Source organism: Lampetra fluviatilis, chromosome 38 (genome assembly GCF_964198595.1).
Source record: "Lampetra fluviatilis chromosome 38, kcLamFluv1.1, whole genome shotgun sequence".
NCBI classification, from domain to species: domain Eukaryota; kingdom Metazoa; phylum Chordata; class Hyperoartia; order Petromyzontiformes; family Petromyzontidae; genus Lampetra; species Lampetra fluviatilis.
In genome coordinates this window covers 11528535-11553093 of record NC_136312.1, presented here as the reverse complement: position 1 = coordinate 11553093, position 24559 = coordinate 11528535, and the positions used below count along the sequence as shown (strand labels likewise).

The 24559-nt window shown below is 52.4% G+C and overlaps 2 protein-coding genes, 1 long non-coding RNA gene and 1 other non-coding gene across 7 annotated transcripts in view; 3 read left to right on the top strand and 1 right to left on the bottom strand.

Moving 5' to 3' along the window:
• The first annotated feature begins 4709 nt into the window (after window positions 1-4709).
• LOC144945745 (small nucleolar RNA U6-53/MBII-28) lies at window positions 4710-4826 on the top strand. Its single transcript, XR_013639720.1, has one exon. It is a non-coding gene; the product is annotated as a small nucleolar RNA U6-53/MBII-28 (small nucleolar RNA).
• Window positions 4827-9226: 4400 nt separating this feature from the next.
• Window positions 9227-18136, top strand: LRRC74B (leucine rich repeat containing 74B). Its single transcript, XM_078874222.1, has 10 exons — window positions 9227-9358; window positions 12502-12676; window positions 13873-14021; window positions 14416-14548; window positions 15260-15466; window positions 15698-15807; window positions 16334-16449; window positions 16588-16666; window positions 17206-17298; window positions 17696-18136. The coding sequence occupies exons 1-10, from the start codon at window positions 9293-9295 to the stop codon at window positions 18134-18136; spliced, it is 1569 nt and encodes a 522-aa protein (XP_078730348.1). The 5' UTR covers window positions 9227-9292.
• On the bottom strand, window positions 15348-21238 carry LOC144945658 (uncharacterized). Its single transcript, XR_013639702.1, has 3 exons — window positions 21115-21238; window positions 17163-17350; window positions 15348-15480 (listed from the first exon to the last, which is right to left on the bottom strand). It is a non-coding gene; the product is annotated as an uncharacterized LOC144945658 (long non-coding RNA).
• The window catches only part of LOC144945656 (thiamine transporter 1-like), a 20787-nt gene continuing 16457 nt past the window's right edge, over window positions 20230-24559 (top strand). For 2 of the 4 annotated variants that reach the window (XM_078874221.1, XM_078874217.1), the window contains exon 1: window positions 21094-21210. The gene's annotated coding sequence lies outside the window, so the exon portion shown is untranslated. Of the gene's footprint in view, window positions 20586-21093; window positions 21211-21551; window positions 21712-24559 lie in introns of those variants that run through there. The other 2 variants (XM_078874219.1, XM_078874220.1) reach the window with 2 other exon arrangements.

Below are 24559 nucleotides of genomic sequence, written 5' to 3'. Positions count from 1 at the left end.
GTGGTAGTTTAACGCGCGGTAGTTTAACGCGCGGTAGTTTAACGCGTGGTAGTTTAACGCGTGGTAGTTTAACGCGCGGTAGTTTAACGCGTGGTAGTTTAACGCGTGGTAGTTTAACGCGTGGTGGTTTAACGCGCGGTAGTTTAACGCGTGGTAGTTTAACGCGTGGTAGTTTAACGCGCGGTAGTTTAACGCGCGGTAGTTTAACGCGCGGTAGTTTAACGCGCGGTAGTTTAACGCGCGGTAGTTTAACGCGCGGTAGTTTAACGCGTGGTAGTTTAACGCGCGGTAGTTTAACGCGTGGTAGTTTAACGCGCGGTAGTTTAACGCGCGGTAGTTTAACGCGTGGTAGTTTAACGCGTGGTAGTTTAACGCGCGGTAGTTTAACGCGTGGTAGTTTAACGCGTGGTAGTTTAACGCGCGGTAGTTTAACGCGTGGTAGTTTAACGCGTGGTAGTTTAACGCGCGGTAGTTTAACGCGTGGTAGTTTAACGCGCGGTAGTTTAACGCGTGGTAGTTTAACGCGCGGTAGTTTAACGCGCGGTAGTTTAACGCGTGGTAGTTTAACGCGCGGTAGTTTAACGCGTGGTAGTTTAACGCGCGGTAGTTTAACGCGCGGTAGTTTAACGCGCGGTAGTTTAACGCGTGGTAGTTTAACGCGCGGTAGTTTAACGCGCGGTAGTTTAACGCGTGGTAGTTTAACGCGTGGTAGTTTAACGCGCGGTAGTTTAACGCGCGGTAGTTTAACGCGTGGTAGTTTAACGCGCGGTAGTTTAACGCGCGGTAGTTTAACGCGCGGTAGTTTAACGCGCGGTAGTTTAACGCGTGGTAGTTTAACGCGCGGTAGTTTAACGCGCGGTAGTTTAACGCGCGGTAGTTTAACGCGCGGTAGTTTAACGCGTGGTAGTTTAACGCGCGGTAGTTTAACGCGTGGTAGTTTAACGCGTGGTAGTTTAACGCGTGGTAGTTTAACGCGTGGTAGTTTAACGCGTGGTAGTTTAACGCGTGGTAGTTTAACGCGTGGTAGTTTAACGCGTGGTAGTTTAACGCGTGGTAGTTTAACGCGTGGTAGTTTAACGCGTGGTAGTTTAGTTTAACGCGCGGTAGTTTAACGCGTGGTAGTTTAACGCGTGGTAGTTTAGTTTAACGCGCGGTAGTTTAACGCGTGGTAGTTTAACGCGTGGTAGTTTAACGCGTGGTAGTTTAACGCGCGGTAGTTTAACGCGTGGTAGTTTAACGCGTGGTAGTTTAACGCGCGGTAGTTTAACGCGCGGTAGTTTAACGCGCGGTAGTTTAACGCGCGGTAGTTTAACGCGTGGTAGTTTAACGCGCGGTAGTTTAACGCGCGGTAGTTTAACGCGCGGTAGTTTAACGCGCGGTAGTTTAACGCGTGGTAGTTTATCGCGTGGTAGTTTAACGCGTGGTAGTTTAACGCGTGGTAGTTTAACGCGTGGTAGTTTAACGCGTGGTAGTTTAACGCGTGGTAGTTTAACGCGTGGTAGTTTAACGCGTGGTAGTTTAACGCGTGGTAGTTTAACGCGTGGTAATTTAACGCGTGGTAGTTTAACGCGTGGTAGTTTAGTTTAACGCGCGGTAGTTTAACGCGTGGTAGTTTAACGCGCGGTAGTTTAACGCGTGGTAGTTTAACGCGTGGTAGTTTAGTTTAACGCGCGGTAGTTTAACGCGTGGTAGTTTAACGCGTGGTAGTTTAACGCGCGGTAGTTTAACGCGTGGTAGTTTAACGCGTGGTAGTTTAACGCGCGGTAGTTTAACGCGCGGTAGTTTAACGCGCGGTAGTTTAACGCGCGGTAGTTTAACGCGTGGTAGTTTAACGCGCGGTAGTTTAACGCGCGGTAGTTTAACGCGTGGTAGTTTAACGCGTGGTAGTTTAACGCGCGGTAGTTTAACGCGTGGTAGTTTAACGCGTGGTAGTTTAACGCGTGGTAGTTTAACGCGTGGTAGTTTAACGCGTGGTAGTTTAACGCGTGGTGGTTTAACGCGTGGTAGTTTAACGCGTGGTAGTTTAACGCGTGGTAGTTTAACGCGTGGTAGTTTAACGCGCGGTAGTTTAACGCGCGGTAGTTTAACGCGCGGTAGTTTAACGCGTGGTAGTTTAACGCGCGGTAGTTTAACGCGCGGTAGTTTAACGCGCGGTAGTTTAACGCGCGGTAGTTTAACGCGTGGTAGTTTAACGCGTGGTAGTTTAACGCGTGGTAGTTTAACGCGTGGTAGTTTAACGCGTGGTAGTTTAACGCGTGGTAGTTTAACGCGTGGTAGTTTAGTTTAACGCGCGGTAGTTTAACGCGTGGTAGTTTAACGCGCGGTAGTTTAACGCGCGGTAGTTTAACGCGTGGTAGTTTAACGCGCGGTAGTTTAACGCGTGGTAGTTTAACGCGCGGTAGTTTAACGCGTGGTAGTTTAACGCGCGGTAGTTTAACGCGCGGTAGTTTAACGCGCGGTAGTTTAACGCGCGGTAGTTTAACGCGTGGTAGTTTAACGCGCGGTAGTTTAACGCGCGGTAGTTTAACGCGCGGTAGTTTAACGCGCGGTAGTTTAACGCGCGGTAGTTTAACGCGCGGTAGTTTAACGCGCGGTAGTTTAACGCGCGGTAGTTTAACGCGCGGTAGTTTAACGCGTGGTAGTTTAACGCGTGGTAGTTTAACGCGTGGTAGTTTAACGCGTGGTAGTTTAACGCGTGGTAGTTTAACGCGTGGTAGTTTAACGCGTGGTGGTTTAACGCGTGGTAGTTTAACGCGTGGTGGTTTAACGCGTGGTGGTTTAACGCGTGGTAGTTTAACGCGTGGTAGTTTAACGCGTGGTAGTTTAACGCGTGGTAGTTTAACGCGTGGTAGTTTAACGCGTGGTGGTTTAACGCGTGGTGGTTTAACGCGTGGTAGTTTAACGCGTGGTAGTTTAACGCGCGGTAGTTTAACGCGTGGTGGTTTAACGCGTGGTGGTTTAACGCGTGGTAGTTTAACGCGTGGTAGTATGGTTTTCGCGACCAATATCCATGGTATATGTTAATTTGGGTTAGATCGCGTAAATATAAATGTGTCGTTAAACCCGCCACCACCCAACACAGCCAATTAGTGAGGTTTGTCACGTAATCGGAACGTGCCAATTCGTTACCAGCGCAGCACAACATTCACTCGGATTGTCAATGCTGTGGATTTACTGTCCAACAACGGCGTCTTATTTGTTTGTGATGGCACTTTGTAGGATGAACGTTGAAATGTATAAGGGCACGGCGGTGACCAATAAGGTCCGAGTTGGTGTGTAGTCAGGTAGGGAGGTGGCACTGGTTAGGGGTTGACGGGTCGTGCCTTCAAGTTGTTGTCCACCGTTGCAGTCGAGTTTCGACTCTGCCTCGTCATTTTCGCTCGTTCTCACAGAGCCACGCGTTCGTTTAATTCACTCTCTCAATCCACTTTGTCATTTCTCTGCTGATGTTCAACCCCACCTCCACCCACCCCCACCACGCCTCTAATCGTGGAGTTCGTTCTTCTTTCTCACTTGGGTGTTGGGGGGCTCATGCCGCGGTGAGTGAAGCCCCCCAAGTGCACGCGGAGGAGACGGTGGTGAGCGAAGGTGAGATCGGCACGTTGCGTGGTGGTGTGGTGTGGTGGTGGTGGTGTTGTAGTCTCGTGGTGAGCGCGCTGCGCTATGAACCCGGCCAGCCGAGTTCGATATCCCGCTCACGACCTACAACTTGCGAATATTTTAAACAATCCTGGCCGTCTCCCCTAAGCGGGCACGTCCTGAAATTAGTTTCGTACCTGACACGGTTTGTCAACATCGGCGCTCGTGTGTGGCGATTGAGTGGTGGGAAGGTGTGGGGTGAGTGAATTGTGTGTGGCAGGAGTCTAGGTAGTGAATGTGGTTGGGAGTGTGGGGTGAGTGAATTGTGTGTGGCAGGAGTCTAGGTAGTAAATGTGGTTGGGAGTGTGGGGTGAGTGAGTTGTGTGTGGCAGCAGTCTAGGTAGTGAATGTGGTTAGGAGTGTGGGGTGAGTGAATTGTGTGTGGCAGGAGTCTAGGTAGTGAATGTGGTTGAGAGTGTGGGGTGAGTGAATTGTGTGTGGCAGGAGTCTAGGTAGTGAATGTGGTTGGGAGTGTGGGGTAAGTGAGTGTGCTGTACATTTTAATTGTACACGGGAACTTGTATAACACGATAATTTGCACGAAAGTGGACACATTTTTTGCAAAAAGAATTTAAAAAAATATTAATGCAAACGTAAGTATCTCATAGTTGCAGAGTGGTTATTGTGGTGCTTGAAGGTGAAACATGTTTTTGAATGGTGCAGCGTGAGAGTAGCAGCCACGCTTCCCAAGGGCAGTCGCAGCCTCTGCTGTGACGACAACGGCACCCACGAGTGAGTCGTTTGTCAGCGCTGTTTCAGAGGCGACCTGACCATTGAGAGTGGCTTGTCGTGTGGACATTTATTGCAGACAAATACTCTCAGAAGCGTGACGTTTTTTCTAAATGTGAAGGGGAAAAAACTAGAGGAGCCGGATAAAAATCCACGCGACCACGGGGAGAAACAATGCAAACTCCAAATATACAGCAGCAGGCGGTCAGGGTCAGGATTGAACCTTGACGTCCTGTATACCAGGCGAGGTGGCTAACATCTCATCGGGGAGTTCGTGAGTATGAAGTGGGGGCGGGGGCACCATCTCGCAGGTCGCCTATCCACCGTGGTGGCGGCGAGTCCGGCCGTGATGAGCATCCATGCTAATACCGATGCGCCGAGTCCGTGGGCTCCACCGCCCCGGGCGCCGGGCGCAGCTGCGTTGAACTCTGACTTCTCGCTGTGAGACTCTGAGCCGGAGCCCCCCTCCCCAGCAGCAGACGACGGCTACACAACTACAATAATCATAGAAATTTGAATTCTACTTCCGCAGTTTGTTTTTGCCCTTGGCATGTTTGTCAAATAACCGCTGCAATTAAGCACGTACATTAACCCGACCTTTCTATGAACTGGCCTTGGGCATACCTGTGAACCCCATACCAGTGCCCTACCTTATTACAGACCAATTCAGACCTGATTGGTCACCCCGTGCCCTTTAGAAATCTCAGCGTTCATCCTACAAAGAGACAGACGTTTGTTTTGCCCGTATTGAAACGGCTATACGCTGCATGGACCTGAAAACTCAGTTTCCCTGTACAAGAATACGGGTAAACTGTATGGGTTTTGACAGCTTTGCTTTGGTGCCTGTTCTCAGCAACTTTGTCACGGTTCTGTCCCCTTGTTTGTGTTGCCAGCACAGGAGCAGTGCGGCGGCGGTGATGCGGTCCGCTTGGCTTTCCACTGGGCCAGCACAGAAGGATGTCTCTGCAGAGGATGACGGAGAACAACCCTGCTGCTACGAGTCCACCAGTGTGTGCCACTACCTTCTGCCTGCCCTAACCTAATAGTTATAATATATTTGCATATGAAGGGTGGCACAAGTCAGGACAAACATTTCATTAATTAACATGGCATTAAATATGTAATCAATCAGCATTATTCATATCTGTTATCATCTTATTAATGTGTGTAAGCAATGGTGTCTTGCAAGGCTCGAGGGGTTACATTTAGAAGTCCCTGAATACAACAAGACTCCATCCTCTGCAGCAGCACGGATGAATTCTGGGTGTGTCACTGCGTGTAATTGTCGTGGAGTGGCATGACATGGCCACTTATGTCAGAGGTTTGTAGTTTACTTGGGCAGGCCACCCTGGTTAATGCTACGGTGTGTTCGTTAATCAGTCCGCTTGACCTGGCGAGGGTAGTGGTGGCAGAATGTTGGGTAGTGGTGGTCCGGGTCTCCCTTTCGACAGACTAGCACTACTACACTATACACTACTATTCACTATACTACTACACATTGCAAAATACACTGCTATACACACCTACACACTACTACACTCTAAATTACTACTAGACGCTACACTACTATACACAACACTATTATACACTCCACTACTATACACTACACTACTATACTCTACTATACACTGCACTACTATACACAGATTCTAACTCTTCCTGGGGCATTCCCAGGCCAACCGCCAGCGTGTCCTGGGCTGGCCCCGGGGTCTTTGCCCCCGGGTGTGTGCGTGAACCAAAATAGTACGACGCTGCTTCACACGGTACTTTGTGTACATTTAATTTTAACTTAACTTTCTTGACTGCAGGAATTAATATTCTATGGTTCTTTCGGTAAAGTCACGTAGATAGAAAAAAAAGTGAATAAAAATATCACGACATTTCGATCGCAACACAAGCAGTCGTCATCAGGCAAAGCAGTCGGCCTCTAAAGGCAAACTGTTGATAAAGGCGTAGCCCAGCTGCGTCCGCAGCACCAGGAGCATGGGCGGTGGTGCACGAGATGCCAATGCAGCAGCAATAATCCCTGCACCCCGCTCCACACGCCACACTGCTGAAGGTGGCGGTTGATTGACAAGAAAACACAAATTATGATCCTAAGTGGCTGATGACCTCTTTCCAATGATTGCCGAGTCGAAACCTTCCTCTCGGTTGAAATTGTCTCCGTGTCAAGCAGATTTGAAACACGGTAGGACCAATACTTCTGCCATGGCTGATCATTATTTTAATGCGGCTGGCTCACGAAATTGATTTCTCTAAGACGATGGTACTTTGCAAGCCTACTGGCTATCAAAGATTCGTTCATGAAGCCATCCATATATACACAGACAAATTCAACCTAGAGGAAGGTTTCCACTCTGCAATCATTGGAAAGATGTGATCAGCCACTTGGGGTCATGACTTGTGTTTTCTTGTCAATCAACCTCCACCGTCAGCAGTGTGGTGTGTGGAGCGGGGTGCAGGGATTTTTTTGCTGCTGCATTGGCACTCGTGCACCGCCCGTGCTCCTGGTGCTGTTGATGCACTTTGTCTATGCCCATTCCCAAACCTTTATAAACAGCTTAAACAGTTTGCCTTTAGAGGCCGACTCCCTTTGCCTGATGACGGCCGCTTGTGTTGCGATGGAAACGTCGTGATATTTGTTCACTTATTTTTTTCTATCTACGTGACTTTACTGAAGGGACCATAGAACATTTAAATTAATTCGAAGAAGAGTAGGCCCTTGTTTTGCCGCTATCCTAATCCAAAGTTGACGATGTACTCGCAAGTTAATTACATTGCAGAAATTGTCGCCTCTGACTGTGAAAATGTGGCGAGATCCAGAAACGTCTTGAAACTGAGCAAGGCTTTTCTAGGCAAGCAAGCTTAAAGTAATTTCAGTAGCATGCGCTGTACATTTTAATTGTACACGGGAACTTGTATAACACGATAATTTGCACTCGGTCGGAACGTGTACAATTGTTTTGCAAAAGCAATAAAAAATTTTTTTTAAATGAATGCCAATGTAAGTATCTCATGGTTGCAGAGTGTTTTTTTTGTACTTTAAGGCTATTTTTTTCTAAAGGCGCAGGATGAGAGTAGCAACTACGCTGCTGAAGCGCAATCGTAACCTCGGCTGGATGAAAAGGACACCCACCAATTGATGGGAGTTGCTTTGTCTGAACGGTGCCCTGGCAGAAGTTTGAAGTCATAGCAAAAACATCACATGCCTCTTCATATCTGTTAATATAAAAATATGTATTACCCTTACTACTTGTCCCATAGCCTCTTGGAAGCACATCATTTCAGCAGCATCAATTCAATACAAGGAAAACTCCACTGGTTTTGACAGAATGAATGAGAAAACAAACTTAGAAATGTAATGCAATACAACACAGTCTGCTAACACAACAGTCAACACCCTACCCGGTTGATTACGTTCTTCCAGAGATTGCTAAATTTGAGAGACACAATACAGACACGTGGACTTGTGTGTCCATGTGTCTCCGTGTCTGGAACGAAACAGTTGGACTTCTCAACAAATCTGGCTGTCGCCTGATGAAGCTAGTTGTAGTTACTGGCGAAACGTCGTACTCAGATTGTAAATGTTGTGGCTTGGCTCTCCAACACACCAGCGTGGCTGTACTAGTATACTACACTATACACTACACTATACACTACACACTACTATACACTACACTATACACGACACTACACTACACACTACTATACACTGTACACGACACTATACACTACACACTACTATACACTACACTACACACCAGTGCTGTACTAGTAACTAATTGGCACGTTATGTTTACGTGACAACCCTTACTAGTTGGCTGTGTCGGATGGTGGCGGGTGTAACGACACAATTATATATTTACTCGATCTGACCTAAAAGCCCTCCATGAAGGCCAACATCATTGTTAAGGTTTTCCTCAATGAGGACACCATCAAGAGGTCACTGACCACAGCAGCCCCACCTGGTGGACGGGTCACGAGCAGCCGCTGCTGGGACACGGAGAAGACTTTGCACCATGACCGGACCTTCGGGATCTTGAGAGGAGGGGTGGTGGATGTATGGGCCTGAACCAGTGCCGGATTATCCTCGTAGCAAAAGTAGCTGCTACACGTGTAGTAGATACTACCAGAGGTGGGACAAAGTCATTGTTATGCAAGTCCAAGTCGAGTCGCAAGTCATCAAATTCATGACTCGAGTCTGACTCGAGTCCAAGTCACATGACTCGAGTCCACATCTCATAGGTGGGACAAAGTCATTGTTATGCAAGTCCAAGTCGAGTCGCAAGTCATCAAATTCATGACTCGAGTCTGACTCGAGTCCAAGTCACATGACTCGAGTCCACACCTCTGGATACTACTAGTAGTAGTAGCTACTACTACTACATGTGTAGTAGTAGTAGTAGCTACTACACATGTGTAGTAGCTACACATGTGTAGTAGCTACTGGTTACCCCTTAGAGCAGGGGTCGGCAACCAAAATAACAAGAAGAGCCATTTCTTTCCAATTCGGTACAAAATTCAGTATTTCAAGAGCCGCAATGCATCTATGTACATACGTACATATCGTCAAGAAGCAGCCCGTACAGAGCCGCATGCGGCTCCGGAGCCGTAGGTTGCCGACCCCTGCCTTAGTGTATGTCGAGTTTAAGTTGCCATGGTAACAGACGGTGTGTAGCGCCGCCTTGTGGCTGCAGAGGAGAGGCGCGCGCCGTCTCCATGGCGACGCGTGGCGAGGCCGAGACGCTTCTTCAGAGCCACACACGGGGGGTGACACTGAGACTTGGGGGGTGAGAGACTTGGGGGGTGACACTGAGACACGGGGGTGACACTTGGGGGGTGAGAGACTTGGGGGGTGAGAGACTTGGGGGGTGACACTGAGACTCGGGTGAGAGTCTCGGGGAGGGTGGGACGACCGCTCGGCATGGACGAGGTTTCGCACCCGAGTCGGCCTGGCCACCCACACAGCCGCGGCGGCGTCAGCGATCGCGTACGGAGTACAACACACACACACAGACACACAGACACACACAGACACACACACACAGACACACAGACACACACAGACACACACAGACACACACACACAGACACACACACAGACACACACACAGACACACACACAGACACACATACAGACACACACACAGACACACACACAGACACACACACAGACACACACGCCACGTGTATACACCACACACACCACGTGTACACACACCACGTGTACACCACACACACCACGTATACACACCTTACGTGTACACACCACACACACACCAGGTATACACACACCACGTGTACACACCATCTACACACACCACACACACACCACGTGTACACATCACACACACACACACCACGTGCACACACCATCTACACGCACAGACACACACACAGACAGACACACACAGACACACACCACGTGTACACATTATCTACACACACCACACACTCCACACATACATCACGTGTACACACACACCACACACACCATGTGTACACACACCACGTGTACACACACACACACCACACATACCACGTGTACACACCACACACACACACGCCACGTGTACACACCATCTACACACACCTAGGTCGACTCGGCCTGTGTAAACATCGCCACGAGGGAGACAAAGGCGGTCGGGCGTGTTGATGGCCACCCACCCCACTCGTGCCGTTTTGGCCTTCATAGGTGCTACTCGCTAACAGCACTTGCCCCAACAGTCTGTTACAGGCTATACGGGGGATCTTTGTCTTGTGGAAGTGTGTAGGTTGTGTGGTGGTGGTTGATGTAGCTGTGGCTCTGCCTGGGTTGGTGGTGGTTGTTGTTGGTGGTTGATGTTGGTGGTTGATGTAGGTGACTGTGGGTCTGCCTGGGTGGTGGTGGTGGTTGTTGGTGGTGGTTGATGTAGGTGTCTGTGTGTCTGCCTGGGTGGTGGTGGTGGTTGTTGGTGGTGGTTGATGTAGGTGACTGTGGATCTGCCTGGGTGGTGGTGGTTGTTGGTGGTGGTTGATGTAGGTGTCTGTGTGTCTGCCTGGGTGGTGGTGGTGGTTGTTGGTGGTGGTTGATGTAGGTGACCGTGACTCTGCCTTGGTGGTGGTGGTTGTTGTTGTTGGTGGTTGATGTAGGTGACTGTGGCTCTGCCTGGGTGGTGGTGGTGGTTGTTGGTGGTGGTTGATGTAGGTGACTGTGGATCTGCCTGGGTGGTGGTGGTTGTTGGTGGTGGTTGATGTAGGTGTCTGTGTGTCTGCCTGGGTGGTGGTTGTTGGTGGTGGTTGATGTAGGTGACCGTGACTCTGCCTTGGTGGTGGTGGTGGTTGTTGTTGTTGGTGGTTGATGTAGGTGACTGTGGCTCTGCCTGGGTGGTGGTGGTTGTTGTTGTTGGTGGTTGATGTAGGTGACTGTGGATCTGCCTGGGTGGTGGTGGTTGTTGGTGGTTGATGTAGGTGACCGTGACTCTGCCTTGGTGGTGGTGGTTGTTGTTGTTGGTGATGTAGGTGACTGTGGCTCTGCCTGGGTGGTGGTGGTTGTTGTTGGTGGTTGATGTAGGTGACCGTGACTCTGCCTGGGTAGTGGTGGTTGTTGTTGTTGGTGGTTGATGTAGGTGACTGTGGCTCTGCCTGGGTGGTGGTGGTGGTGGTTGTTGGTGGTGGTTGATGTAGGTGACCGTGACTCTGCCTGGGTGGTGGTGGTGGTTGTTGTTGGTGGTTGATGTAGGTGACTGTGGATCTGCCTGGGTGGTGGTGGTTGTTGGTGGTGGTTGATGTAGGTGACCGTGACTCTGCCTGGGTGGTGGTGGTTGTTGGTGGTTGATGTAGGTGACTGTGGCTCTGCCTGGGTGGTGGTTGTTGTTGGTGGTTGATGTAGGTGACTGTGGATCTGCCTGGGTGGTGGTGGTTGTTGGTGGTTGATGTAGGTGACTGTGGCTCTGCCTGGGTGGTGGTGGTTGTTGGTGGTTGATGTAGGTGACTGTGGCTCTGCCTGGGTGGTGGTGGTTGTTGTTGGTGGTTGATGTAGGTGACTGTGGATCTGCCTGGGTGGTGGTGGTGGTTGTTGGTGGTGGTTGATGTAGGTGTCTGTGTGTCTGCCTGGGTGGTGGTGGTGGTTGTTGGTGGTGGTTGATGTAGGTGACTGTGGATCTGCCTGGGTGGTGGTGGTTGTTGGTGGTGGTTGATGTAGGTGTCTGTGTGTCTGCCTGGGTGGTGGTGGTGGTTGTTGGTGGTGGTTGATGTAGGTGACCGTGACTCTGCCTTGGTGGTGGTGGTTGTTGTTGTTGGTGGTTGATGTAGGTGACTGTGGCTCTGCCTGGGTGGTGGTGGTTGTTGTTGTTGGTGGTTGATGTAGGTGACCGTGACTCTGCCTTGGTAGTGGTGGTTGTTGTTGTTGGTGGTTGATGTAGGTGACCGTGACTCTGCCTTGGTGGTGGTGGTTGTTGTTGTTGGTGGTTGATGTAGGTTACTGTGGATCTGCCTGGGTGGTTGTTGTTGTTGGTGGTTGATGTAGGTGACTGTGGCTCTGCCTGGGTGGTGGTGGTTGTTGTTGGTGGTTGATGTAGGTGACCGTGACTCTGCCTGGGTAGTGGTGGTTGTTGTTGTTGGTGGTTGATGTAGGTGACTGTGGCTCTGCCTGGGTGGTGGTGGTTGTTGTTGGTGGTTGATGTAGGTGACTGTGGATCTGCCTGGGTGGTGGTGGTGGTGGTTGTTGGTGGTGGTTGATGTAGGTGACCGTGACTCTGCCTGGGTGGTGGTGGTTGTTGTTGGTGGTGGTTGATGTAGGTGACTGTGGCTCTGCCTGGGTGGTGGTTGTTGTTGGTGGTTGATGTAGGTGACTGTGGATCTGCCTGGGTGGTGGTGGTTGTTGGTGGTGGTTGATGTAGGTGACCGTGACTCTGCCTGGGTGGTGGTGGTTGTTGGTGGTTGATGTAGGTGACTGTGGCTCTGCCTGGGTGGTGGTTGTTGTTGGTGGTTGATGTAGGTGACTGTGGCTCTGCCTGGGTGGTGGTGGTTGTTGTTGGTGGTTGATGTAGGTGACTGTGGCTCTGCCTGGGTGGTGGTTGTTGTTGGTGGTTGATGTAGGTGACTGTGGCTCTGCCTGGGTGGTGGTGGTGGTTGTTGTTGGTGGTGGTGCAGGAGGTGAGCCGCAGTGCCGGCTTCCACGGTTCGGAGCGCCCCGATGGTGGAGGAGGAGGAGGAGCGCGTGAGGATGGTGGGGAGAGCGAGGGCACCGAGGGGAGGACGATCGCTCACGATGCGGGCGATGGAGCTGAGGGGGATGAGGGCTGGGACACCGACCTGGAGGGTGAAGGTGCGAGCACGTGCTGTGTGTGTGCGCAGATTTAGAGCTGAGTGGACTTGCTGATGAATGGTAAACAAACCGGTGTCAAGATCGGCGGCCTCAGTGGAGAAGGCTCGTGAAGGACGCTACTGGAGAGTTGGAGGCAGTCGCCCTCCAGCAACAACGGAGGGCGGAGGCGCGACGCTCACAACAACGAGCGGAGCGCCGGGTGGCTAAAGCACAGCAAGTTGGCACAGTAGGGGGCACAGGTGGTGCATCAGCCAGTCATCTCGGTCGTCTCAGTCAGTCGACCCGTGGCACCTGCTGGGTCTGCCCCGTGACCTCCTGCCAGCGGGCATTCGACACTTCACGTGGCCTCAACGTGCACATGGCCTGGCACAAGCGTCGTGGTGACGTCACCGCTGTTGTGTGTGTGTGTCTGTGTGTGTGTGTGTCTGTGTGTGTGGGGAGCGGTAGTGGAGTGGTCAGCACGTTGCGCTACGAACCCGGCGACCCGGGTTCGATTCCCGCTCACGGCCAATATCAGTGAAGATTATCCGAACCGGTTCTGGGCCTCCACTAGGTCTACTCAGCACCAAATGAGTACCTGGTGCAGTGTGTAAATATCGCCACTGGGGAGACAAAGGCGGCCGGGCGTGGTGCCGGCCACCCACCCCCTCGTGTGCCGTTCCAGCCTTCATAGTTGCTACTCGATAACAGCACTTGCCCCAACAGTCTGTTAAAGCTATACGGGGGGTCTTTGTGCGTGTGTGTGTGCACACAACACAGAGCCACTGGCGGTACATTTTCACTGACAGCGTCGTTCAGTTCTATGAACGAGCACTTAGCTATGACATTGATGATGCTGATATTATTAAACTGTTTGATTTTACTAGGTAAGGCCCCACTGAGCTCTATAATTATTTTTCAGAAGCTGGCCACAAATGATAGCTGAACGAAGTGGCTTATCGCGTGGAATTTTATAGCAGCCAAATACTCCAAAAATGTTTCTAAATATGGAGGCAATAACCGGAGGATCCGGATACAAATCCACACGACCACGAAGAGAACACACAAACTCCAAATATACAGCAGGCGTCAGGGTCGGGATGAAGCCCACGACCTCTGTTCATACCAGGCGAGGGAGATAACATCGCGCCACCGGGGCACCCCGATTAATGTTGCTGTCGACATTGTTGTGGACATTGTTGTGGACGTTGTTGCAGTGGGTGGCCCCGGTGCGCTGGGCGTGCACAGGGCGCGAGCGCAGTACGAGGAGGCGTGCCGCCAGCTGCGTCTCGTGCCCGTCTCGTTCTTCTCGCGGCACATGCACGAGGCGCAGCTCAGCCTCGCGCACCACGGCCTGGGGCCCCAGGCGAGACGGCCCCACGTGACACCCCCCCTCACCCATCATGACCCTCCTCACCCATCATGCCACCCCTCACCCATCATGCCACCCCCTCACCCATCATGCCACCCCCTTGCCCACTGTGACATCACCTCGCCCATCATGCCACCCCCTTGCCCACTGTGATATCACGTCGCCCATTGCATACCGGCCTCACCCATCATGCCACCTCCTCACCCATCATGCCACCCCCTTGCCCACTGTGACATCACCTCGCCCATTGCATACCGGCCTCACCCATCGGCACCACTTCCTTGGCCCGTCACAGACATCACCTGGTCCGTCGCGTCACCGCGCCACCCGTGCGTTTGTTGCGACCTGTCACGTCATCGCGTTGTGTCACGCCTGTCGCTCCGCGCAGGGCGTCCACGCCGTGTGCCTGTCGCTCGTCAGCAACACATCGCTGACAAGCCTGGACCTCCGGGACAACTGTGCGGGAGCGATGGGGGGCGTGTACCTGGCGGACATGCTGAGAGAGAACGTGTCCGTACAGAGTGAGCGTGGGCCCAGGGTCGCCGCCAGGTCCGGCAAATTTGAAATCTGGGTTCGGGTGGCGGGAATCGGTTTGTGCCAATATCTGGTACCGTTATCATTGCCGTGCTGAACCTTAGCACGGGGTTTCTATAGGGGGAGTGGGCCAAATGGGAAAAATTCGTCCTTGTTTGGTCCACAGTGGGAAAGGGTGGCCACCATGGCCCGGGGTGTTAGCAACTGTGCTAGGCGGGGTCACATTCGAGGCTGGGCGTGCAGGATAACCAGGGGCAACGTGTTACGATGGGTAACGTGGAGAGATGCGGATGATATATTGAAGGTAACGCATGTCAATGAAGAACCATGATTGCCGTCTAACAAGGAGGGCCCTTGCCTGTAAACATTTGGAACTTCAGCGGCAAGTCTGATCCCGCCGAGGACTTTGCGTTGAACCAACGCCGCTGAAATGATGCACTCCCAGAAGGCCGTGTTGCCAACGGGATGTGTCAATAAGACACTTTATCTGATGGGACAGATACAGGAAGGAGATGTTTTGTCTTATCCATTGGTTTTTTCGGTAAAGTCACGTAGATAGAAAAATAAGAATAAAGTGAATACAAATAAAAATTATAAAATCCTCTCAGCCGACAAGGGCAATGCCACGGTCATCATAGACAAAACTGTGTTTTGTCATATTGTTTTACTTTGCCGTCAACACCGGGCACCGGCGGTAGACCTGGACGTGCGGGACAATGCTCTGGGCGACGCGGGAGGCACGGCCCTGGCGCCCGTGCTGCTGGAGAACGCGACGCTGACGCGCCTCGTGCTGGACGGGAACCGCGTGGGCGACTCCACGGGGGCCGCCCTTGCCACAGCCCTTGCCACCAACCACACGCTCTGCTCGCTCAGCCTCGCTCACAACCAGCTGGGGCGCGGCTCAGGTATCTACCTTCCCCTACGCGGGGACACGCGGGGACACACAAAGACACGGGGGGGACATCCTAGAATCATGGGGGGTACAGGAGACATTGTAGCAGTATCGATGTGTCACCTGACATTGAATCAGAATTTTTACTTATACCAGAGAAATCCTATGAGCTCTAAAGCCCGTTTTCACAGATTGTGTCAATATCTGAGTAGGCACAGGGGTCACGTGAGACGTTGTCTGACAGGTGATTGGTTGCAACTGCTGCTCAGCGAGAGCTCCGGCCTGAAGGAGCTCAACTTGAGCTGGAACGAGATCCGAGGGCCAAGTGCGGTTGCCTTGGCCAAGGGGCTCTCCGTGAGTACAGCTACGAGTGGCACATATACACAACCAATTACACAACCAGATACACGACCAAATACACAACCAGATACACGACCAGATACACGACCAGATACACAACCAGATACACAACCAGACACACAACCAGATACACAACCAGACACACAACCAGATACACAACCAGATACACAACCAGACACACAACCAGATACACAACCAGATACACAACCAGATACACAACCAGACACACAACCAGATACACAACCAGATACACACCTAGATACACGCTCATGGCAAACATAAGTGACGTTTATCTAAACCGGTCCTGGGCCTCCTCTAGGTCGATTCAGCCACATATGAGTACCTGGTGTAGCGGTGTGTAAACTTCACCAATGGGGAGACAAAGGCGGCCGGGCGTGGCGCTGGCCACACCACCTCTTCGTGTGCCGTGCCGGCCTTAAAAGGTGCTATTCGTTAACAGCACTCGCCCTAACAGTGTGTTGAGGCTACACGGGAGATGTCTGTCTTTGTGTGTGTCCAGGCTAACGTGGTGCTGCGTGTGCTCGACGTGTCGAGCAACGGCCTGGGCAAGGAGGGAGCCTCGGCACTGGGGGCAGCGCTCAAGACCAACGACGTCCTCGAGGAGCTCAACGTCAGGTGACACGACGCCGACACGGCGGCACGGACACGGCTCCTCCTCGTGTCTCCACCGCTGCTGACATCTGATGTGTGTCCCCCACCCCTCATCCAACCTTCCCTCCCAACCCCTCCATCTCCCCCCCCCCCCATCTCCAGTAACAATCGCATCAACCCCGAGGGCGCAGTGCTCCTCGCCAAGTGCCTGCAGCTCAACTCCACCCTGCGGACTCTCTCCGTGAGACCGTCACTCTCCTCGTCGCTCATCGCATCACCTAGACACACACACCTCGCCACACACATCATCACTCAACTCATCACTCAACTCATCACACACCTCATCACTCAACTCATCACACACCTCGCCACACACCTGATCACACACCTCGCCACACACATCATCACTCAACTCATCACTCAACTCATCACACACCTCATCACTCAACTCATCACACACCTCGCCACACACCTCATCACTCGACTCATCTCATCTCACACCTCATCGCAGCACATGACCACATACATACACAACGCTCAGCTATCTCATCACAACACCCTGATCACAATAGTGGTTTTATTATATCCGTGTCTTTGTGTTGCCGTGTCCTCATGAGCCTGCGTCTTCCTGTGCATGTGATCCCAGTACCCCATGACCCCGTGTGCTTGCGTCTCCGTGACCCCAAAGATCCTGTCTCCCCTTGTGTGCTCGTGTCCACATATCCCTGTGTTTGTACCTCCATGCCTCCCGTGCCTCATGCTCGTGTCCTCCTTCCACAGATGGGCAGGAACCCCATGCAGTCAGCTGGCTGCTTTGCGGTCCTCACGGCCGCCAAGAACTCATCGTGTGCGCTCGAGAGGCTGGACTTCACGGTGAGCCACCGGCTCCGAGCGTCGGGTTGTTTTCTCCACGGCCCCATGGATCCTGTGAATTGGTCGTTTGTGAATGTAAAAAACATCGTGCTTGCAGCGACTGTCGGTGAAGAGCAGCGGTGCCTCCTCATTGCGCCGCGGACGCTCGATGCGGTTTGATGTCCCGCTTGATGTGGGTGCGCTCAGGGTCGTTGTTCTTTAGTCTCTCTGGTACGAGTGAACCTCGACAGCGAGTGGCGAACGCGCGACCACCAGGCCACGTCACATGTGACCGCTCACGTGTGAACAGCGCTATTGGCACCGTGTACCGGCCTTCATGGGTGCTCACTAAACCGCACTTAACCCCAACAGTTTGCTAACGCCACCGGGTAATCTTTGTCTCTGTGTGTTTGTTTAGGCAATCCATGTGAACGCTGATTTTGAGGAGCTGCATGAACAGGTGCGGGGATTGAACCCGAATCTTCAGGTCAAACACGGGGGGCTCGTGCCTTCAAAGAGGCGGCCCAAGCCAAACCCCACCAGCAGCGCCACCACCGACACCGCGACCGACGTCACCACCGACGTCACCACCGACGTCACAGTCGATACAACGACCGACATCACAACTGACACCACTACCAACACCACTACCAACATCACTCCCGACATCGCGACCGACACCACTACCAACATCACTCCCGACATCACAACCGACACCACTTCCAACATCACTCCCGACATTGCGACCAACATCACAACCGACACCACTACCAACATCACTCCCGACATCGCGACCAACACCACGACCGACATCACGACCGATACCACAACCACCGTTGTATCCGCCGCAACCACGTAGCCACCACAACCACCGTGACACTTCACACCACAGCTACCGCATAACCCAACGTCATCCCTGACATCACCACAGTTTCAAATGCAGACCAAACAATCGGGTGCGGTGTGCCACCTCATCAGCGTCATGATCATTTGGTTAAATGTTTTTCACATCGCCGTTTGCTCCGTGACTATGGTCCCCGCCCCCAACCCCCCCCACCCCCCTCTATTATGGATATTGGTCGCCAAAGCCTCCTGCTGCTGCGTGTTAAGGTCACGATGGCTCCTCCACAATCTGCGTGTCCACCGGGGCCACAGCTGCTGCTGACCACCGAGCGTGGGAACCCGCCCGGGGCCTGAGTGCTTCAAGTTGTTGCGAATTATCAGCGAGATGAACAAAAATCCGATGAGTATTCGACTTTTGAGAAATTGCACTTGCCGATCTTTCGTTGGTGTTCGCCTTCTTGGTGTGGCTGATGTTGTGGCAACAACTGTAATGTTGTTATCTGTGGGACATGTTTTTGTGTATTAAACAATTATGGAAGAATACTAATAATAGCTTTTATACCCTTTCTGGCAATAAAACAGGAGGCGTTAAGATGTCAAGCACCAAATAGAGAAACATTTTTCTTGGTATCATCAAGTCTGTATTAACCACACGTACATTTGGCAAAACTTACAAACAGAAATGCTCTGATGATAATACGTTGTCTTTGAAACGGATTGGCCTACACCAGAGACAACCTTCTTTATGTGCTTGCCTCACCACCACCAGCACCAGTGTTAGACCAGAGAACGCCAGAATGCGAACATTACAAAGTAATTCTATGTTGAAGTGGTTGAGCCAGATAATTGTGTCAGGAGTAGCAATGTGTATTGCTTTGATGATGCCTCCTTCATACAGATATCTGCCTGAGTCGATGGGTCTCTGTGAATCTAATGATCTCTGTATGGGTCTCTGTGAGTGTGATTCTGTATGTTAAACTATCGATCTCTGTATGGGTCTCTGTGTGATTCTGTATGTTAAACTATCGATCTCTGTATGGGTCGCTGTGAGTGTATGATTCTGTATGTAAATCTATAGATGCCAGTGTGGGTTGCTGTGATTCTGTATGTTAAACTATCGATCTCTGTATGGATCGCTGTGAGTGTATGATTCTGTATGTTAAACTATCGATCTCTGTATGGGTTGCTGTGGGTGTATGATTCTGTATGTGAATCTACAGATCTCTGGATGAGTCTCTGCAAGTCGATGGGTCTCGGTGTGAACTTCAGGGGCCATTCTTCGTATGCCCACTCACCCACTCACCGGGGCCGTGTTGTCCACAGCAGTGGGCACTCGCCTAGGGCCTACGAAAACTAAAAGGGCTTACGGGAAAAAACGTGATCATTTTTTAGTTTGTATGATAAACAAAACATGTAACCAATAGACATTCTTGAATACATCTCTGAAGCGAGGGTAGGCGGCGTTTCAAACGAATGCCGCGAATCTGCGGCACGCGGCGCGATCCCATCGCACGAGGGCACAGACGACAACACCAACACCACGAGGGCACAGACCACAACACCAACACCACGAGGGCACAGACCACAACACCAACACCACGAGGGCACAGACCACAACACCAACACCAGGAGGGCACAGACCACAACACCACGAGGGGTGGCAGCAAGAGGAGACACCAGCGGAGTGGCGGTGACAGTGGTGGTGACAGTGGTGGTGGTGACAGTGGTGGTGATGGTGACAGTGTGGTGGTGGTAATAGTGGTGGTGGTGACGGTGGTGACAGTGTGGTGGTGATGACAGTGGTGGTGATGGTGGTGACAGTGGTGGTGGTGACAGTGGTGGTGGTGGTGACAGTGTGGTGGTGGTGACAGTGGTGGTGATGGTGGTGACAGTGGTGGTGGTGACAGTGGTGGTGGTGACAGTGTGGTGGTGGTGACAGTGGTGGTAGTGCCAGAGCTGTCAAGCCCTCGTCATTACTACAGAGCAGTTCAACGTTCATCCTACAAAGTGCCATGACAAGGCCGAAACATAAATGAATGAATCTTCACTGAAAGCTTTCGTGGCTGCAGGAATTCACCGTCTCTGGGTATCCAGTGAAGTCGTGAGCCGGTCAGGGGGGGGGGCCTTAATGTCTGCATATAAATGACATTGACATGCATGATTCATAAATATAAGAAGACATCATCGTCGCGGCGACACCACCACCACAAGGGAATAAACAAAGGCGAATTTGTTGTTGTTGTCAATATCGTCGAGCGAACCCAAAGCGCAGCCACGTGACACCACAACAACAACCACAAACGCCGCCTGAGACACCCGAGACAGTTCACCGCGACCCCTAAGTGGCACCCCCGCCCCGCCAGCCGCCTCGTGTGAGGGTCTGTGAGGGACCGCGGTGAACCGCGAGCCTCTTTGCTGACTCAGCTCAAGACTCAAGTGCAAAACCGCTCGCAGCCACTTCACTGGTGAGCACCCCCCCTCGTCCCTGCCCCCCCCCTCGTCCCTGCCCCCCCCCTCGTCCCTGCCCCCCCCGCCTCCCCTGCCCCCCCCTCGACCCTGCCCCCCCCCTCGTCCCTGCCCCCCCCTCGTCCCTGCCCCCCCCCGCCTGGTGCGTGTCCCCTGCTCTGCATTGTGCTGTCCACGTTGTCTCGTCTGTCTACGTTGTCTACGCTGTCTGGGCTGTCTCGTCTGTCTCATTCGCTGCGACCTGTCGCCTCAGCGCGAGAACACAGAGAGGACGCGGTGGGGAATGCGCCGCGTCTCCCTCCGCGAGGACTGCGGCTGGGGGAGTGGAGCCCGCGAGAGCCGCAGGGGCCGCGAGTCGTGGCCGCTGTGGCCACGCGGCCCCCCACCACGCGGCCCCCCACCACGCACGGCCCCCCACCACGCGGCCCCCCACCACGCACGGCCCCCCACCACGCGGCCCCCCACCACGCGCCCCCCCCACCACGCGGCCCCCCACCACGCGGCCCCCCACCACGCACGGCCCCCCACCACTGGGCTGCTGAAGCGCCGGCGGCGAAAGTCTCCGCCGCCTTCTTCAACAGCGGGGTCGAGGCACACGAGAAACGGCGAACTGTGCCCCTCTGTGTGAGTGGCGTGTGATGGTGTGTGTGATGGTGGTGTGTGAGTGGTGGTGTGTGAGTGTGTGTGATGGTGGTGTGTGTGAGTGGTGTGTGATTGGTGGTGTGTGAGTGGTGGTGTGTGAGTGTGTGTGTGTGATGGTGGTGTGTGTGAGTGGTGTGTGAGTGGTGGTGTGTGAGTGGTGGTGTGTGAGTGTGTGTGATGGTGGTGTGTGATGGTGTGTGAGTGAGGTGTGATGGTGATGAGTGAGAGTCACGTGCGCGCCGTGCGCGTGTCACTTGATGGCCACAACTGCGCCGCCCACCCTCATCGATGCCCCCAGGGGACAACCCACTGTGACCTTTGTCCCAGTGCTGGGCTCGGGCACAGTCTAGCTACCGAGAGAGGAGCCGAGTGGGTGTCACACGACGGTATGGCCCTGCCACAATCATCTCTCATCCGCAGCAGCAGCAACAATCATCGGATAATTGTTGGAAGTCGCCCTTGGTTCGTCTTTGGGGCGCCACGGTAACTAGGAGATGTTAACTACCTCGCCTGGTCTACAGGAGGTCGTGGGTTCCATCCCGACCCTGACGATACCTGCTGTATATGTGGAGTTTGCGTGTCTCTCTCATCATCACGGTGACTAGGAGATGTTAACTACCTCGCCTGGTCTACAGGAGGTCGTGGGTTCCATCCCGACCCTGACGATACCTGCTGTATATGTGGAGTTTGCGTGTCTCTCTCATCATCACGGTGACTAGGAGATGTTAACTACCTCGCCTGGTCTACAGGAGGTCGTGGGTTCCATCCCGACCCTGACGATACCTGCTGTATATGTGGAGTTTGCGTGTCTCTCTCATCATCACGGTGACTAGGAGATGTTAACTACCTCGCCTGGTCTACAGGAGGTCGTGGGTTCGATCCTGACCCTGATTGGCCGCTTGCGCACAAGCGCTTCCACGTCCATCGCCCACCCTTTTGGCCTCGCCCCCCCTCCCTCCCGATACGTTCCTTTCATTGGCTACCATAGTCTGATGAGCTCCCCCCTCCCTCTCCATCCCCCCTCAACTCGCTTTTAAGGGATTACATCTTGAATCATGGCCTCACTTGATACAGCTAATCTGGCTGTGACGGTCCCACCTGATGACGGAGACTTGTGTTGCCTCCGAAACGTCGTGATTTTTGTTTTTATTTTATTTTACTTTCTACGTGACTTTACCAGAAAAAACCTAAGAACATGTATATGTGTTTCTCTTCGAGGGTGTTGGTAGTACTATTATTTGTTGCTGTGTAACACTTCGCTACTTCAGTCTTGATTTGAAGCGTTGCTGACTGCAGGAATCCATACCCTTTGGTTCTTTCGGTAAAGTCACGTGGGTAGACAATTATTTCATTTTGTAAGGCACAGAAGAGGACTTTGTCCGTGTGTGTGAGTGAACTGGGCATGATGTTACCCCACTGTGAGTGAACTGGGCATGATGTTACCCCACTGTGAGTGAACTGGGCATGATGTTACCCCACTGTGAGTGAACTGGGCATGATGTTACCCCACTGTGAGTGAACTGGGCATGATGTTACCCCACTGTGAGTGAACTGGGCATGATGTTACCCCACTGTGTGAGTGTGAACTGGGCATGATGTTACCCCACTGTGAGTGAACTGGGCATGATGTTACCCCACTGTGTGTGTGAGTGAACTGGGCATGATGTTACCCCACTGTGTGAGTGAACTGGGCATGATGTTACCCCACTGTGTGAGTGTGAACTGGGCATGATGTTACCCCACTGTGAGTGAACTGGGCATGATGTTACCCCACTGTGAGTGAACTGGGCATGATGTTACCCCACTGTGAGTGAACTGGGCATGATGTTACCCCACTGTGTGTGTAAGTGAACTGGGCATGATGTTACCCCACTGTGTGTGTGAGTGTGAACTGGGCATGATGTTACCCCACTGTGTGTGTGAGTGTGAACTGGGCATGATGTTACCCCACTGTGTGTGTGAGTGTGAACTGGGCATGATGTTACCCCACTGTGTGTGTGAGTGTGAACTGGGCATGATGTTACCCCACTATGTGTGTGAGTGTGAACTGGGCATGATGTTACCCCACTGTGTGTGTGAGTGTGAACTGGGCATGATGTTACCCCACTGTGTGTGTGAGTGTGAACTGGGCATGATGTTACCCCACTGTGTGTGTGAGTGTGAACTGGGCATGATGTTACCCCACTGTGTGTGTGAGTGTGAACTGGGCATGATGTTACCCCACTGTGTGTGTGAGTGTGAACTGGGCATGATGTTACCCCACTGTGTGTGTGAGTGTGAACTGGGCATGATGTTACCCCACTGTGTGTGTGAGTGAACTGGGCATGATGTTACCCCACTGTGTGTGTGAGTGTGAACTGGGCATGATGTTACCCCACTGTGTGTGTGAGTGTGAACTGGGCATGATGTTACCCCACTGTGTGTGTGAGTGTGAACTGGGCATGATGTTACCCCACTGTGTGTGTGAGTGTGAACTGGGCATGATGTTACCCCACTGTGTGTGTAAGTGAACTGGGCATGATGTTACCCCACTGTGTGTGTGAGTGTGAACTGGGCATGATGTTACCCCACTATGTGTGTGAGTGTGAACTGGGCATGATGTTACCCCACTGTGTGTGTGAGTGTGAACTGGGCATGATGTTACCCCACTGTGTGTGTGAGTGTGAACTGGGCATGATGTTACCCCACTGTGTGTGTGAGTGTGAACTGGGCATGATGTTACCCCACTGTGTGTGTGAGTGTGAACTGGGCATGATGTTACCCCACTGTGTGTGTGAGTGTGAACTGGGCATGATGTTACCCCACTGTGTGTGTGAGTGTGAACTGGGCATGATGTTACCCCACTGTGTGTGTAAGTGAACTGGGCATGATGTTACCCCACTGTGTGTGTGAGTGTGAACTGGGCATGATGTTACCCCACTGTGTGTGTGAGTGTGAACTGGGCATGATGTTACCCCACTGTGTGTGTGAGTGTGAACTGGGCATGATGTTACCCCACTGTGTGTGTGAGTGTGAACTGGGCATGATGTTACCCCACTGTGTGTGTAAGTGAACTGGGCATGATGTTACCCCACTGTGTGTGTGAGTGTGAACTGGGCATGATGTTACCCCACTGTGTGTGTAAGTGAACTGGGCATGATGTTACCCCACTGTGTGTGTGAGTGTGAACTGGGCATGATGTTACCCCACTGTGTGTGTCCCTTGTGTGGTTTTGTCTTTCTGGGGTGCCCGCAAGCATTTGCCGATCGACCCCCTGAACAGTCTTGTTGTTGTTGTTGTGGTGGTTGGGAGTTAAAAATCCGTCGACTCGGAGACCCCCCCCCCCCTCTGC

Excerpts from the sequence above, each read along its gene's own strand:
- LRRC74B (XM_078874222.1), top strand. The coding sequence starts at position 9,293 with ATGGACGAGGTTTCGCACCCGAGTCGGCCTGGCCACCCACACAGCCGC. Across the intron at positions 14,549-15,259 it reads AGAGAACGTGTCCGTACAGA|ACCTGGACGTGCGGGACAAT; the intron begins GTGAGCGTGGGC and ends CACCGGCGGTAG. Across the intron at positions 17,299-17,695 it reads TCGAGAGGCTGGACTTCACG|GCAATCCATGTGAACGCTGA; the intron begins GTGAGCCACCGG and ends GTGTTTGTTTAG.